This window comes from Phoenix dactylifera, chromosome 17, assembly GCF_051530095.1.
Source record: "Phoenix dactylifera cultivar Ajwa chromosome 17, Ajwa_hap1_PhDact_Kaust_v1.1, whole genome shotgun sequence".
Classification (NCBI taxonomy): Eukaryota; Viridiplantae; Streptophyta; class Magnoliopsida; order Arecales; family Arecaceae; genus Phoenix; species Phoenix dactylifera.
In genome coordinates, this window is record NC_143206.1 from 19971409 (window position 1) to 19989052 (window position 17644).

At 42.2% G+C, this 17644-nt stretch overlaps 1 protein-coding gene and 1 pseudogene across 3 annotated transcripts; one reads left to right on the forward strand and one right to left on the reverse strand.

Annotated features, from left to right (window-relative positions):
• Positions 1-1771: 1771 nt before the first annotated feature.
• On the reverse strand, positions 1772-6727 carry LOC103722533 (transcription factor MYB1-like; annotated as a pseudogene). Its single transcript, XR_016398831.1, has 3 exons — positions 6710-6727; positions 6323-6651; positions 1772-2637 (listed from the first exon to the last, which is right to left on the reverse strand). The product of XR_016398831.1 is annotated as a transcription factor MYB1-like (transcript).
• A 3688-nt stretch (positions 6728-10415) lies between these two features.
• Positions 10416-14054, forward strand: LOC103722532 (laccase-7-like). Of its 2 annotated transcripts, XM_008813116.5 has the most exons (6): positions 10416-10642; positions 11704-11855; positions 11930-12177; positions 12286-12414; positions 12595-13581; positions 13730-14054. In XM_008813116.5, the coding sequence occupies exons 1-6, from the start codon at positions 10556-10558 to the stop codon at positions 13858-13860; spliced, it is 1734 nt and encodes a 577-aa protein (XP_008811338.1). In that variant the 5' UTR covers positions 10416-10555; the 3' UTR covers positions 13861-14054. The 2 variants fall into 2 exon arrangements, with proteins under 2 accessions (XP_008811338.1, XP_088569726.1); XM_088713600.1 differs by lacking the exon at positions 12286-12414 and having other exon boundaries at positions 12589-13581.
• The last annotated feature ends 3590 nt before the right edge of the window (positions 14055-17644 follow it).

The following is a 17644-nucleotide window of genomic DNA, read 5'->3' on the forward strand; positions in this document are numbered from 1 at the left end:
TTTATGCATGGTCTGGTTTTTGAGATTCCTCGTGTTCAGTGCGGCCTCCAGTCGCCTTCAAGGATAGGCTATATCCCAATCAGCTCTATGAGCAATCTCATTAAAATTCTTCACATGCGAAACAAAGGAAAAAGAATAAATAATAATAATAATAAAAGCCCCGAGCCCCATCTCACAAGTTTAACTGAAACTCCCTTCTATATCTGGATTGAGTCCTACCACTATTGGAAGACATTTGAGTAGACGAGCAAAACCATACAATCAGGTTAGAATTCGATTGCAGACGGCACACGGACTAAGTTGCGGATCGGTGCCTAGCAGCTCAGAAGCTACCTTCTACAATTTCATTTACTCCGAAAACCGAAAGAGAACATTTGGTAATTGCAGTATTCTCCTCTACATACACGAACAAAGAAATAGCCACAAGACTGTCATCTTTTTCCTTTAAAAAAAAGGGCAAAAAAAAAAGAAGAAAGAGGATATAGCCCCATGACAATCAGTTGAAACAAAAATGGCTTCAACAATATCGATCAGAAAACTGCTTCTAACACCTATCCTTGGAAGCATTAAGAAGCAGGGAAAAAAGGAATAGCAAGGCAAATAACTTCCAAGCAAATGATCATGCAAACAGACCATACGCTATCATATTTTGTACACATTCGATAACTACACAGGTCTAGGTTCATGTCGATCACAATATTTGACTCACTCGATGGGAATTTGTATATTTCAACTTCAAGTATACATTATACAACACATAAAATCTTAAAAACACAATCCCGTTCCCTCTTATTGTCAGGATTAAAATGGGTTAAGACTAGGAAACAGTTTTTACCATACAGTGTGTATCAAGCAAACAGAATGGAGGAGAGAAGACGATGATGATGGCGCAGAATGGTAAACAAGAATTAAGAATAAAAGGGTAAGTATAGGTGGGCTAATAATTAGGATAAAACGAGGCAGAGAAACCAAAAATTACGAGATTGCGGTCAAGTCTTGATCATTCTGTGCGGGCTATAATAGAAAGCTGCAACCACCAATATATTTGTGTGGTGACGGTCTAAAAGTGTCCCGTACCTTGGACTCATCCATTGTTTGATTGCAAAGCCGTGATTAGGACAGAGCACCAACTCGGTACATCGAGGGCTCAAGCCTTGCTACATCTCATTTCAACTATAAAAGGTAGATAAAGCAGTCAAAAACACAGGTACAAGGGTGGCAGAGGCAACCATACATAAAAAATGCAGTGGGCTGCATTTGATATATGGTAGAGGACATAAATGCACAAGCAAGAAGATACACAGAGAGAAGCCATCCTAGCTTAACAAAAATAAGAGCATATATCTTTAATAAGTATTTTATAAAACTAAGATACATGAGAGCTTCCAGACAAGATAATGGAAAATAATAGCCCCTATAGAAAAAGAAAATAAGTTCAGAGAGAATAGCAAATTCTCACGCATAAGGAGTGAAAAACCATAATCATGTGATATTCAGTAACCATATTTTCATTCAAGCCTCTTTTACCTTTTTGAGACCATCAAGAATATTTAATGCAAATTGAGCTCAATAATACTGCTTAATCATGCTCCATCTATTAGGGCTTAAAAACAAACCCAAGCACCAATAGAACACGAAATATCTAAGAAATATACACTGCATGACAAAAACAGTGAATGATTATGTCCTAGATGCCAACTATCTTAAGCCTACAGTGTTTTATAGCACAAATAAATCGAATTTTTCTAAGAAAAACAAGTATTCTGACCCGAAAATATAAAGAAAAGACCAATGATGGTTAACAGTTATAAAACATAAAGAACACCAGAAATTGAGAGTGCCAACAATGTTTTCCTGCAGTCTTCCATAATAGCAACGATATAAATGCACCCAACATAACAATCGATAAGACCAAAACAACCAATATACATAAAGGCGCTACTAGTCTGGAAGCCAGCTCTAAGCCATGCAATACTGCTTAATTCCGAAGCAGCTGAATCCAATTCAAGATTTAGAACAGGTGGATGCTCCACGAGCTCAACAAACTCAGGGGCCAACAAAGAGTTTTGAGGATGACCCCAATTTTGAATGCTACAGCAGCCATACCTGACCTGATATTCACTGCAAATACCACCAAGCAATTTGCAGAATCCACAGTCAGGTGGAAAGGCTTGGGATAATGCCATGCATTTGAGCTGGTCTTGACAATAAAGGACCACCTTATTGACCAGGTACATGATTATAACGGCAGAAAGCAGTTACTTTGGCAACTGGTTGAAACAGGTAGGTGGATCCTCAGGCTGAGAAGTGTCGCCCGTAATATGAACCATGTCTTCAGAGCTTTCAGAAATGTTTTCCCTTGAATTAATATCTCTTCCTTCAAAGATTTAAAGGAATTGATATTCCCAATAGATGGAGTTTCTTCTGAAGATCCTTTGGCTTTTTCTACACTAGTATTGTCCAAAGCATCATGTCTGGCAGTTTTGTACCACTCAGTCTCAATGCATCTACACCTCCGAGTGGAATTCCAGTGATTCTTCATTGCATTGTCTGTTCTCCCCTCCAAAAGCCTTACACTTGATGCCCATTTGTTATCATGGACTGCATGGGCAGCAATTATGACACAGTCCGCCTCCTCTGTAGCAAATGTACATATCATTGTTCTTGCTCATCAAGCTTCAGGGACATTGATCACATATACAATTATATGCCATAACAGCTACAGGGATATTAATCACAGATAGCAAAAATCAAGGCAATTGAATACAAAATACAATTATATGCAATAAGATTGTTTTTAAATGTACTAGTTATTAGCACATGCATGTGCAAATAATTCCAAAACAATTTGCTCCTTTTTGAAAAACAATGGAACTTCCTTTGAATGTGAAAGTATGGTCAGTTGTATGGTGCTTTCCACAAGTCAAATCCAGAGTTTCCATTCTGTGATGCATAGTAGATCATTTACTTTCCTGTTGACCTGGATCACGACATCTTAAAACATGATGATAAATATGGGAAGGTGTAGTTTATTACATAGACCATTAGGATTTGATAGAAAATGATGGGACTTCTATTTTGATGGTGATATATTTAAGGAACTTATAAAATATACTCTTTGTTCAGATACAGTATTTTCTGATTTTTCATGAGATTTTGCATGCTCTCATGCATGTCCCTCGACGACACTTAAGTACATGACAGAAAATATACATATAAAAATTGTAAAACACATTTAGTTATTGGTTTTAAATAGCAAGCAGGGCACAACCTAGTTGTTGGTACCATCCCCTCTATGATAGAGTTTTAGAGATTCGAGCCTCGGCAGTGACTCGATGAGAACAACACAAGAAATTGCAAATGGTTGATTATGCATGGATCAATACCCATCTATGGCCTTACGAATGATGATGATGATGAATTAAACAGGGGATGAAGCAAAATATCTCATACCCAACTCCTTGACAGATATGAACTTCCGAAAATGCATTTCATTGCAGTATAAAACTGACATAGCAACACAATAGGTGTTGAATCAACTAAGGTATGCCATCAAGGAAGGATGGAGGGAGGGAATTATTAGAGGTTGCCAAGCACTCCAAGCACAATCATTCCATAAAGATACTTAGGGCCTATTTGCTTGCTCGTAACTGGGTATCCGAAGTCAAATTGGCCCATCGGGAGCCAACTTTAGGTGTAGGTTAGCCCAAGGTGGACTGAAGTGGGATCCTGAAATGGCCTACAAGGGGAAAAATGGCCCAAAGTGGCTTCAGCTAAGAAGAGCCCAAGTCCCTTCGGCGAAGTGGGCTCCTGCTCAGCCCAATTACCCTGAACCAAACATTGCCTTAGTATGCTTTGTTGGGTCCAACGAGCTTACCTGATCATGCAATGCCCCTATACAAATTAACCAGGCCGGTCTGACAACATACCTACCTTGTAGAAAAGATGGTGATTTGGCCTTATAATTTAAGTTCTAGTAAGAGGGCGAGCCTTGGCGCAACGGTAACATTACTCTACCGTGACCTGAATGTCATGGATTCTTAAACACAGAAATAGCCTCTCTACATGCAAGGGTAAGGCCGCGTACATCCGACCCTCTCTAGACCCCACAGTGGTAAGACCTTTGTGCAGAAGGCCACCCTTTTTTCTCAGAATATTTTGTACTCATAATCACAAGATGATACTTGGAAAGCTAATATGGCTAAATATATTCAATTGTTAGCACCTTTCCATTAAACAACTAAGAAAGTTAGATAATCGAGAAAGATAGTTGGATGTTCTATTGAGTCTCCTGCATGCAACCAAACACCAAAATAAATTAATTATAAGACAAAAACCCAAAATTTTTCCACATATAGAGCATAACTTCCTGATTAAAGTTGCATAGTAAATTCTATCGTGAATTTAGTGCACATCCAACTAAGACAGTATGCTTTTTCATCTTTCATATAGGCTGCCGGGTAGTATAATCCCGGCTTTAGAATTCAGGCTGCAAGCTGCTTTAATAACTCATGCAGCCTAAGGAACTACCTAGGCACTTACCGAGGCATGCAGTGGAATGAGCCAGTAATGCCAATGTAGCAACTTTGAATAAAAATGTGATCATTATCAGAGATCACGGAAGTAGGGATCACCTTCTAAGAATTTGAAGACTCCACAATGACATAGAAATCCTTCTCCATGTAGAATTCCTCTAAAGTCTTAATGGATTCTACTTTCTTTTCATTTTCTGCTCTTAGGAGTCTATGTGGCATAAGAATAGCTACGTTTGGAAGTTGGCACATCTAAATCTGGAAAGGTTTTTTCAATGTTTTGGAAACCTACATTGATTAGAGTAGTAAAAAATATGAAGTACACACGTTAAATGATATATATCATTTGCAAGTATGCTAATGAGGGTCTGCCAGTTGGCACCTCTCTCATCAGTGCTTTTTCTGGGGAGAGGTACAGCTTTCAACTTGGAAAGGTGGTGCTCCCAGCATCGTTCTTTTATTGTTAATAATAAAAAAAAAAAGAGCACAGATACATGAACAGTCTAAGAGACTTCGATATATGAAAAAAGCCTACAGAAAATACAAAAAGAGGCAGAATTATACACATCTTGTCAGTTTCAAATCACAATCAGCAAAATGTAGAGCAGACATTGACAACATGTCCACTGTACTGGCAGCTGCCATAGGTAAAACATAGTCACCAAATGAAATCACTCAACAAAATGGAACATACCAAACCTAGAGCACAATGATTTGAAGTGCAAGTAAACAACCCACCAATCTCAATTATACTTGCAATCTCAAGTGATCGCTTATGCTCACATGCACAGAAATCATCAAAGATACATAACACTTACTCAATATATATAGCTACTTTGTTGTCAACCTGATTGGTAGACCCAAATCAAATGCTCTCTCACAAACCTTCCTTATTTTCTTTTCCTTGAATGTTAATATATATGATAGTCTAGATAATACGGATGATAAGGAACAACCAAATAGATTATACTTCAAGTGAAGACTCAAATAGTTGTGCATATATTCTGGCTCAATTGCGGCACCATATCTATATCAATTTAAAAGCTAATTATGTAAGACGTTAAAGAACAATGTGGGCCATCATCCCTTATGCTTCTTTATGATATATTTGATAAAAGAATAAGCGGTTGATGATTGATCACAAGACTAAAGGGAAACCTGCAGAATAAATATTGCATGGATGTTGAATCTGGCAAGAGAAGGAAATTATTTAGCTAGATGACCTTCAAGAATTTCACAAGCCGACATAGCTCTTTTGTAATAGGTTGTTTGATGGTATTTCAGATTTTTTTCCTTCTTTTTTTTGCATAATGTGTGTAGTTTGAAGGTAGCATCATCTCTAAAATACTGCAGACCTACAAAAACCCTAAAGTGATGCAGGCTGCATCCATTCTCAGACCAGTTGCAACTCAAAAGGATCAACACCACTGAGGTGGAAAATGCATACATGCAGTTGGCATAAGAAGGAGGGAAAAAAACGTGTATTGAGCTCCCAAGCCATGACGAAGCCCTACTAAAGTTAACAGATGGACATTTCCTATCTGCAACACATGTACATTCATATAGGCACGCACATAATAGTCTCGAGAGAAACCTACATTTTAACAAAACCCTCAGTTTGAGGGTTTTCGTGACCCACCAATCTTATACCAAAAGCAAATGCAGATTATCAGCACTAGCACCAGAAAAAAAAAAAATTGTTCAAGAAATACTAATATAAAGATCACTAATCAGATAGGCGAAAATTTCTTGGAAGATTAAAAGAAAAAGGAACGCGAAAAATATGGTACCGAGGTGAAGGGTGCATTTGACGGAAGGGTCCAGTTGGTCAAACCATCGGCGGCGGAACGATTTTCCAGAGCGGCCAGGGATCCCCGGAGAGATTAGACTCGGGTTCGCCCCCGAACTTGCGCACCAGGCTGCTCCGCGTCGCGTGCTCCTCCGGAGACCACGGCCCCTTCGCTCGGTCCTCCGCCGGCACCGCTTCCCAACCACATCCGCCATTGGTGCCGCCCCTCCGCCCGCAGAATCCGGCGGGACCGGTCGCCCATTCCACCACGGCAGTGGAAGGGGGAGGAGGAGACGGGCGTAGCCGGCGACGAATGAGGAGGGGAGGGTTCTAACCCTACCTCGGCCTGTACTCTCCCCATCAGGCGGTCGATAGCAGGATCTAGGACCTTAACCGCGATCAACATCGTTTGTGATCGAACCTCCTCTTATGCAACTGATGAGAAGCCGTACCGTCCGATCTAAAATTCCATGGTGATGGATCAGATAGTGTATGTTTTAGATTGCGCCCGATGATTTCCGGGGACTTCTCTGCGGTGGGCTGGCCAGCCCATTTCATGATTTGCTTAATCTTGGGTGTCTGAGTCCGACGTCTGTTAGATACCAGGCCGGCCCACGGAAGTTTGCCTACCAATGCTAAAGCTGACGTAAGACCGACGCATAGGGACCCACGGGCAGGTGCGTGTGGTTAAGGCTTTGAGAAAGATCTGACGACGCTTTGCTTTAAATCTTTAATGCATCCTGCCTGGTGGCAGCTCACGCTTAGTTGCAAATGGACGATCCAAGTCATTCAATCCAAGCAACGTGGATCTTATTTCTTTTACCTGGATTATGCGTTTGGATCCAGCTAAAGCCTAAATAGCATCTGGAATTCCTTCTGTCGCATGAGTTGGGGCGGATCAAGCATGCCATGGTGATGTGATCTGTGACACACGATGAATGCTTAAGAAATGTCATGCTGTCTAGATCAGATATGTTCTTCGAGAAGCGAATTAAGTAGTTGCTAATTAGATCGTTTTATTTGCTATAGCTTTATTGTAGCTGGTCGATATAGATATATATATATATATATATAAAAAGAAGAAGCAGCAGCAGCACCACCTTCATGGGCTTGACCCAGCTCATGAATATGAAATATCATCGACCAGCTGGTTAGACTCCCGAAAGACGAGACACGAGGGACACGAAAGATTCCGTATAACTTGCCAGGCCATTGGTCCGGTGGTCCCCGATATGGAGTCTCCCGCCGGAGCAATGCTGTCACCTTTTGAACCAATTTATCTCTTTTTTAAGTAAATTGCAAAATACAAGATTATGGTGCGGCAATCCTGTCACTTTTTGACACCAGGCCATCACAGATTGGTTCAAAACTGAAGAGCCTGGCAAGTAAATTGCTTATAACGCGGCAAAGTAAAATCGGGTACCGATGCTGATGCAAGTAGAATATTGAGAAACTAAACCCGCTAGATCGCGACCTGCATCAGTGACATTGTGATAGAGAGATCGTAACTCCGAAGTCCGACCAAGGGAATTCCGAAAGGCCATATTATCGAGGTCTCTCCTGCTCAAATACAATTTCGATGCTTCGTAGGTAGATATATCCTGACAGTAAGTCAATAACTGCTTAATATTGTTGATTAAAAAATAAATTAAAATTACTCAACAAGTAGAAATTCAGAGGTTCACTATGGCTTGTGTACCAAAATCAAAAAATGGAAAGGGGTTCGCTATGGCTTCTAAGTGGTTTGCTAAGTCACGATGCTCGCAGTGATTGACTTAGCCATATAAATTGCAGGATAGTGGTGCAAAAGCAGTAGCCTTGTGGCTGGTGAATATGCCAAGCAAATTTTGAACATAAAATGTAACAATCCAGGACCTCACCCAAAATGGCTAGTCGGAAGGTATTATTTGGATTCCTTGATCCTGTATAAATATCCAAGATCTACTCAGCGAATAACCGATGTGGGACTAAACATACGCCCGCACGGATCCTCACATACTCCCCCCCATTCAAGCCTTGACGTCCTCGTCAGGCTAAGGGTTCAAATCTATTCAAATCTAATCACAAACACCACGATCGGCTCATGGTTAGCCCAAATGGATCCGTGCTGCAATGTCCCCTAGTCCACATAGATTGTGGACTGGGTCCGCTCTGATACCATTTGTAACAACCCAGAACCTCACCCAAAATGGCTAGCCGAAATGTATATTTGGGTTTCTTGATCCTGTATAAATACTCAAGATTTACCCAGCGAATAACCGATGTGGGACTAAACACACGTCCGCACACGTCCTCACATAAAATATATTTTTTTTCCATTAAAAATTTCATTGTCTATCATTTCCATATATAGGATTGTCACCGTAGCCGCCTATGTGTGGCAGTTGGTATACTTGCTCTCACCTAAAACTGCCTGATTTGCTCTCTCTATATTGCCATTGGATCTCCTTGAACCACCATCTCCTGGGCTTGTCAAATGATTGGAAAACGACAAGGGCATCCGGTCTCACGGAGGCTTGGCTTGGTCGCGCCGATGGCTACGTGGTGTCTTGCACATCTCTTTTCCAAAAGTGATCGTCGACAGGTTCATGCCTCTCCGTCTTAAATCAGCAATTATATGTACGTAGGTGTCGAGATCTACTGCTCGAGTAGTTTACCAATCCATTCATCCGAGATGCATAGCTACCAATATGGGGAGGGATGTCGATTCAGCGGTTGGAATGAGTTACGTACGTCCTGAGAGTGCATGCACCATTTCCCCTGTTCTGGAAAGTGGCTGACCAAGTTTATCTGATCTGATGCTTAATTTGCCACATTAGGCAACTGTACTCTTTTTTTCTTTTTTTTTTATGCATTCGTTTCAGCTTCTGCTTTATTATATTTTTCTCAAAATTTTGCAAGTCTACCTCTGCTTTATGTCTTCAACTTCTGCATCATGCTCGCATATTTAATTAGATATATTTTAAAAACAGTTTCATTGCCAGGTTCGCCTTGCACATGTATTGAGGTATGGAGATAAAGGTAAAACCGATTAAAGAATAAAAACAAAGGAATATATGCTTTGAATTAGCTTTCTCTATAGCATTGCCAGCAAAGTAATGTTGTTCCTTCCAAACTAGCTAGCTGATTGAATTAATTGCCCTAGAAACAATGGGCAGGAAGCCGCACCTTTGGCGACGGTATAGCTCCACCTACTGCTCAACATATATTGGCCCTCCTAATTCTTAGACCATGGGTAGAAACCTTAAGACACTCAATGCACATCCACAGGGAAGTCGAGGCTATATTAGCACATTACCGTACTATATAGCATGTATAAAATAGCTCCAGGTCATACGACAATTGTCAAGCACTTACCCATAACGACCGAGACATCTTAACCTCTAAAGGCCACTCGGAAAGCAACATGATAAACAAATAGAAATACGTGGACACGACAACGAATCAAGCCGCCTTATTGTTTAGTGGTTTGGGAATGTGATGACAATTGGAGATTGCGGGAATGCATTTATTTTGAAGCACTCAAACCGGTATCACAACTGGAGAAAAGGGCAGCTCCAGTTCGACTCTTAAGGCCTGCTAAGTGGATGACTGCTGAATCCCCCTTCAATATAAAGGGATGGACGTGGGCTCTAGAAAAATACTAGTAAAAGAGGTTTTTTTCTGTTTTTTTTTTTAAAAAAAAACTTAGAAAGGTCAGCCAAGCCGGCAAACAGTTAGTTTAGGAAGTGACCAGCAACATAGTGACAGAATTTCAGTCATCATTGGCACATATGTACAGCCCACATATATATCTAACCTAACCTAACCTTTCTCTTCTTTCCTTTCCTTTGCAGACCGTTTAGTTGTTAATTTATTATGCAGAATTTAGCTAACCTATCAGCTGTTCAAAAAGTTGGATACCGAATACCAAGCTAATTAATTAATGACCTGAATTGTGAGAACATTCATGCACTGTTTATATCTTAATCACGTTCAACTAATATTGCTAACGCGGGCTCTCGAGAAAGCGTGGGCAAAGACGCTATCTTATTTTAATATGACTCCTGTGCCTCCCACATGTTTATATATAGGTTTGAGTGCTCAATGCACCCATTACACTACATGAGGACTAGATAGTTTGTGCGTAACTAGCAAGTCCAAGAAAGGAAAAGAAGTTCAGCTCCCCTCCAGACTTCCTCTCCAGCTCCAAGGCTGCTTCTATCTATTCGTTCTTTACCATCTTCTCCTGAACATGGCACAGTGCGTGCCAATTCTAGTGTTTGTTGTAGCTTTCCTCAGATTCATGGCTGACGCAGCTGTTGTTGAGCATACGTTCCGTGTAATTTAATCTATTCAAACGCACGCCTTTATTTCCTGCAACATTAATTCTTACCGGCCATCTCTCATAATTAGTGTCTTGAGTGTGGTCCTACTGTTTTCATTGCTAGTAGGGTACCAATGCTTTAGTTGCATTTTGGCATGCGGTGCTCGAGAATCTCCCTCATGGAGTAACGGGGAATGATACATGCATGACTTTAATGGTGTTCTGTATGAGGATAGCTGGTTGTGATGTTAGGGCACAACGGGCGGCAGCTACTCATTTGCGTGTGAGCCGCTGCCTCGATGGATAGCACAACTATTATAGCTAGCACGTGCCAAATTAGAGAACCCAAGTTGATAGGGTATGCAGACGCGTATGCTTGTAGCTCGAGCTCATTCTCGGAATTGCCCTGTTAATTATTGCACCTGATCATCTTTCTCCACGGCGGTCTATAATTTGTTCCACCATATTATCAATCAAAAAACCATTCGAAAGCTGAGGTGCCAGATTGCTTCTCTATTTTCGCAATTTTGTTGGTACATATATAATCACCTCCAAACAATCGAAAGTTCTGTCGGTTAATCGGAGCACTCATTTTAATTAAAATAATTTTTTTCCATTTCTTCCGTTGCCGCTGAGAACCCAGCATCAAATCTGAATTATACTAGAGCTATATTTATCTCTCTCATTGAGATATAGATGATGCCTAGGTCGCTGCCTATATAATCCTCTTTGGTTCGAGGCGTGGGGACAGAATTCATTCAACTAATCCCACCAACTTGCGCTAGTTAATAATGGCCGCATCCAAGCCTCACATCTTTAGGAATCTTGATGCAGCATCCTCATCACTGAGTAATGCCTCAGTTTCGAAGGGAGCACTACTGTAATTATATTATTTCTTAATTTAAAGGTTAGCTCCAAGTTTTATTAGATTAAGCTGATGATGATGATGTTGGTGTGACATGGGCGGCATATTATATTGTTTGTTGCTGGAACTTTATTAGCATATTTTGGTGATGAATTCAGCTGGGTCTTCTGGGACTGGAGCAAGCTTGATGGTGTTGTGCTATCATGTGTAGGTGGGAAACCTCACGGTAAGGCGGCTGTGCGAAAACAGGGTGATCACCGCTGTGAATGGCCGTTTACCGGGGCCGACCATAGAGGTCCACGAGGGTGATACCTTGGTGGTTCATCTCATCAATGACTCACCCTACAACTTAACAATTCACTGGTAAGATGATCCGTAACGTCCATATATAAGCTTTATTTTAGCTTAACAAGATGAGGCCATGTTGGTGGGTGCAGGCATGGAATATTTCAGCTACTGTCCGGTTGGGCCGATGGGCCGAGCATGATAACCCAATGCCCAATACAACCTAGGAACTGCTATGCCTACAGATTCAACATCACCGGCCAAGAGGGTACGCTGTGGTGGCATGCCCACAGCTCCGTCCTCCGAGCTACAGTCTATGGCGCTCTCATCATCCGACCCAGAAACGGCACCGAGGCCTTCCCCTTCTCCAAACCTGACAAGGAAGTCCCCATTCTTCTAGGTATAATTCATTACTATAGCACACTCTTCCATTACCATCGATCGATCGCTAGTTCACCACCTACGTGCGTGAGCTCTGCATGACGGCCGAGAACGCACTGACATGCAGGCGAGTGGTGGAACGATGACATCGTCGACATGGATAGCCAGGCCTTTCTAACGGGTGGCGCCCCCGGTGATTCGGACGCATATACCATCAATGGAAAACCTGGCGACCTCTACCGCTGTTCTAGCAACCGTGAGTCCACAAAGTCCTAGCGGTTTTGTTCATCTGGGATGTCTCGAACAATAGAAACTAGTTTTGCCGCATTTACCAAAAAAAAAAAAAACAATAGAAACTAGCCAGCAGAATTTTATTGCAATAAACTGGGCGCTGGTTCATAATCTGATCGTTGCATCTGTGTTGGCCTAGCTGCAGAGATGTACAAGCTGGAAGTGGAGCAGGGGAAGAGCTACTTGCTCCGCATCATCAATGCGGCTCTGAGTAAGGAGCTCTTCTTCAAGGTTGCCGGGCACTCCTTCACCGTGGTAGCAGTGGATGCCAGCTACACCAAACCGTACGAAACGGATGTCGTTGTCATCGCCCCAGGCCAGACGGCCGACGCCCTCATGGTCGCCGATGCCCCTCCTGCAGCCAGCTACTACATGGCCGCCCTCCCCTACATCAGCACAGCTCCCTCACCTCCCCCACGGCCATCCTTCGACAACACAACCACCCGAGGCATCGTCCGGTACGAGCCCGCCATGCCATCGGCCGCCAGCTCGCGACCTGTGATGCCAGCGATGCCCTCCTTCTTCGATAATGATGTCGCCCACCGCTTCTTCACCAGCTTAACCGGTCTCCTAAGGCCGGGAGACCCCACCGTCCCTCTCCATGTGGACGAGCACATGGTGGTCACCTTCGGGTTGGGCGTCGCTGCTTGCGAAGCGAGCCAACTGTTGTGCAATCGGAGCCGAGGAGCGACCGCTGCCAGCATGAACAACGTGTCCTTCCAGTTTCCAACCAAGAAGTCGCTGTTGGAGGCCCATTTTCGGGGTGAGAAGGGGATCTACACATCGGACTTCCCTGACACTCCACCGGTATTCTTCGATTTCACAAACCCTGCCGTGAATGTAAATCCGGCCCTGCAGTCCTTGTGGTTCACGACCAAAGGCACCAAGGTGAAGAAGGTGAAGTACAACGCGGCGGTGGAGATGGTGCTGCAGAACACGGCGATACTCGGGATCGAGAACCATCCGCTGCACCTCCATGGCTTCAACTTCTTTGTGCTGGCACAAGGGTTTGGCAACTACAACGCGACCAGCGCAGTGAAAAGCTACAACCTGGCGGACCCGCCGGCGAGGAACACCATCGCCGTGCCCACCGGCGGATGGGCGGTCATCCGATTCACTGCCAACAATCCAGGTATACGTATATGTATGCTCAGTGTTTTAACACTCTACCGATCGATACCCACCCTCGGCAGCTAGCTGGTTAATTAGGACAGTGGAACTAACAATCTAATTACTATGTGCTTCGACTGAATTAATTTGTGTTTTGACTTGATCTATAGGTGTATGGATCATGCACTGCCACCTGGACGCTCACCTGTCCTCGGGGTTGGCGATGGCGTTCGAGGTGGAGAACGGATCCACCCCGGAAACGACCCTCCCCCCTCCACCTCCGGACTATCCCCGTTGTTAGAAGCAGCCCAACGAGGTTACAGACAGCGGCCGGACAAAGACGAAGGCCGCCGTCTCGACCGCAAGTTTATTTCTATTTTATTATACTGTTCGTTGCAATATCGTAACACTGCGTCATTCCCTCTGCCTTCGTTGCGATTTATTTTGTTGGTTTGGTTTGGAATGAATTTTGTAAATTGATTTGTCCTTTCTATCCGTCCACTCTTTGAAATATTTATATATACTGCGACCGCCGACCAGCTTTGTCTTCTTTCCTATGAACCGTCATCAAGTGAATTCAATAAACTGCAAGCTCGAACATCTCATAAGTCATAGCAGTATTATTAATTATTGGTAACTAATGACTAACAGAATTTTCTCGAAAAAAAGTAAGAGAAGTTTGAGCTGTAAAGAATCAAGTAACCCTCATTTTCCCCGCTTGAAGGCGTTCATCCTGTAACGTAGCCCACTCGATCTGTAGCGTTTTCCAATAGATGAGCGTTCTCCATGCAACCTGTCCAAGTTATTCCGGAATTTCTACAAATCCCTTTTTTCGTGATAACATTGCGGCTTCGATTTATTTCTCAAGAAGAGACATCGTGGGAGGAAATATAACTTTACTGGCTTCTCTCATTTCATTGACACTGCTCCTCGACGAAAATGGAAAACATATTCATCTGTACATGACACGACCCGCTTCGTACGTTCTCCGGCCTCGCATCGCCGTTGGGCTCAGACTACCGGGCTCGAGCGGTCACCGGATCGTAATGGCACGTGCCAGATCCTTCCCAACAAGGAGCTATTCATAAAATCTGGTCAGGCATTACATCAAACACTTATCATGCACCATGCTTAGCGGATCCCCCGCGCTTCATCTCAAGGCCACATTAAGTTAGCAGAGAAAGAGGACTGCGTTCCTTCCGAGGTATTGTCCACTTTGGGTGCTCCGGCCCGCGCGTCCAGCGCAGACGGGGGGAGACCACTGCCCTCACGATTTTGCCCTTCAAAAGGCATCTCGAGAGGAAAGGATTTCCATCCCCCATTTAAGGCACAAAGAAAACTGAAGCAATTGCTACATTTAAAATCTGCTGCACTACAAAATCCTCTAAGATAGGCACTTTGCCATACCACAAGGCATGCTATAAGGAGTCGCATCATCCAAAATGTGATGTCTGCCATGAAACCGCTACTTGCCGATGTGGGACTAAATTCAAGGCCCCTCTCCCCCCCAACATAGCCCCCCAAGAGGAAAGGTTCTTGAGTCTCTGCAGTTCCGAGGGGTAGTCAACGGTGGGAGGAGGCGCCCCCTACCTGGCGCGCCATCTGTTGCGGGGACGGCTTTTGGCCGGAGCTTCACACAACAGCATAGCCCACATTAAGCTAGCAGAGAAAGAGGACTGCGTTCCTCTCGAGGTATTGTCCGCTTTGGGCGCTCCGGCCCGCGCGTCCAGCGCAGACGGGAGGAGACCACTGCCCTTTGAGCGCTCCGGCCCGCGCGTCCAGCGCAGACGGGGGGAGACCACTGCCCTCATGGTTTTGCCCTTCAAAAGGCGCCTCGAGAGGAAAGGATTTCCATCCCCTATTTAAGGCACAGAACCTTTCCGCTACTAGCCGATGTGGGACTAAATTCAGGGCCCCCCCGCGCCCCGCAACACATATATTTGTCAGCTCGCAAGGGCTTCGCGAGAAAGAAGCATTTGCTAGCTACTTCTGAATCGGAGTCTTCATTTTCCTTATAATCTTCGCAACATAGGCCATCTTTTTTTTGCTAGGACACAACATAGACCATCTTTAACATCCAAAACTGATTTCTACCTCTGCAGGATTCAATGGGATGGGATGCCCAATCAAATTCTTGCTCAAAAAAAGGTGAAGGTCTGTCTCTGGTTGATATTTCACCTGAAACGAGAGAGAGAGAGTTCTAATTTTTCTTATTTATACTTTTTTTCACAGCCGTATAAAGATGTAAGGAAATATCTTTCAATCAAAACACTCGACGCAATCTACTACCATGTGTGTGTGGGAGAGTCCTGGCGCAACGAGGAGGATGATTTATTGTGGCTTGGGAAATAATCTCTTTCGAAACAGGAACTTGGTGGGATTTCCTTTTTTTTTAATTTTTGGTGTATATAATTGATGTTTTAATGCTCACAAAAATCATGATTATAATGTAAACATTGCCTAATTTGGAATCAAATAAGTTTTAAGCACGACCATGCAGAGCCTCTCCCTACGCAGGCATTTAGTGGGATTTGGGATTTGTTTAATTTTGGGGTGCTTCTAATCGATGCTTTAATCCTCGCAAAAATTATGATTATGAATTTATAATGTAAATATTGAGCAATTAATATGTAATTAAATAAGCACTGGCAATAACCATGACCAAAAGTTGTTATATACCATCAATTTTTTTTTATATTAAGGTCAGAGACCCGAGGCTGGACAGCAGGGACCATAACACATAGCAGGAATCCGCTATGTGAAGAAAGTAAGTGCTCATTATGACCAACAAACTCAAATGCAAATATGAAAAAAAAGGAATACTAGCTGATGCGTATGGAACAAACAAGGAATCCCGATCAATTTCTTTTAAGTTTATTTTTGCTGAGAAAATAAACTTTGTATAAGAACGCTTGAAAAAAAATAGTCTGAAACAGGGGGGAAAACCATCGGAGCAGGCGCAGCTGCCGCATCCAATTTGCCCGCAATCGCACCGGCGACGGGGCCGGGAGCAGCCCCAGAACTGAGTAGCTCCACCAATTGCCCGGTGTGGATTCACAGGCCGCGCCTCGCACGACTCTGGAAGGAATACACCTGTTTACATATCAATACCTCCGTTAGATCAAAGTCTCGCGTTGCCTTGTTTCAAACTCGTTAGCTCACAACGCAAGGGAGATTCGAGCAAAGCGTCTATTGACCGGTCTAAGGTTCCTTCAGGCATGGGCTTTGTCAGTACAACATGCAGGCTTTTTGTGCACGCTGTTGGATTGACTCGACTCATTGCCTGGTCAGATTACTGTTGCACTAGTCCATTCATTTGGTTAATTTTATATTTCTTGGGACTAGATCATTAAATTTGACCCATCCAAAATTTATATATGTCTCAGCCACACCCTGGCTACTGAAGTCCCTAGTTTTTTATAGGTCCAAAAATTCACCATCCGAGGCCAATATTTTCCAAGAATTACCTAGTGCATAAGGGAAGCTTAAAAAACTGTTTCACTAAATAGAGTTTTTTTTTAGCTACGGCCTTATTATATAAACTATAGATTAACAATATTTTACACTATATTATATAGATATGAAAGTAATATTATAATATATTATTATTATAAGATAATATTGATTTAATATTATACTATGTGATAATGTATGAAAATGTAAAAATAACAATTGTAATGCTTTGTATAAAAATATTGTATTATAATTATTAACTAATAATAGATGCATTTCATCGTATAATATTATATTATATTATATCATATTATATTTGTTATATTATATTAATAGCTATACTGATTTTTTATTTTTTGTAGTTTTATGGAAAAAATTATGACATGACATGACATGATATGATATGATATGATATTATATTATATTATATTATATTATATTATATTATATTATATTATATTATATTATATTATATTATATTATATTATATTATATTATATTATATTATATTATATTATATTATATTATATTATATTATATTATATTATATTATGTTATATTATATTATATTATATTATATTATGGAGAGAGACCAGATTTATTTTTTTTTAAAAGTTTCATTCCATTGCAGC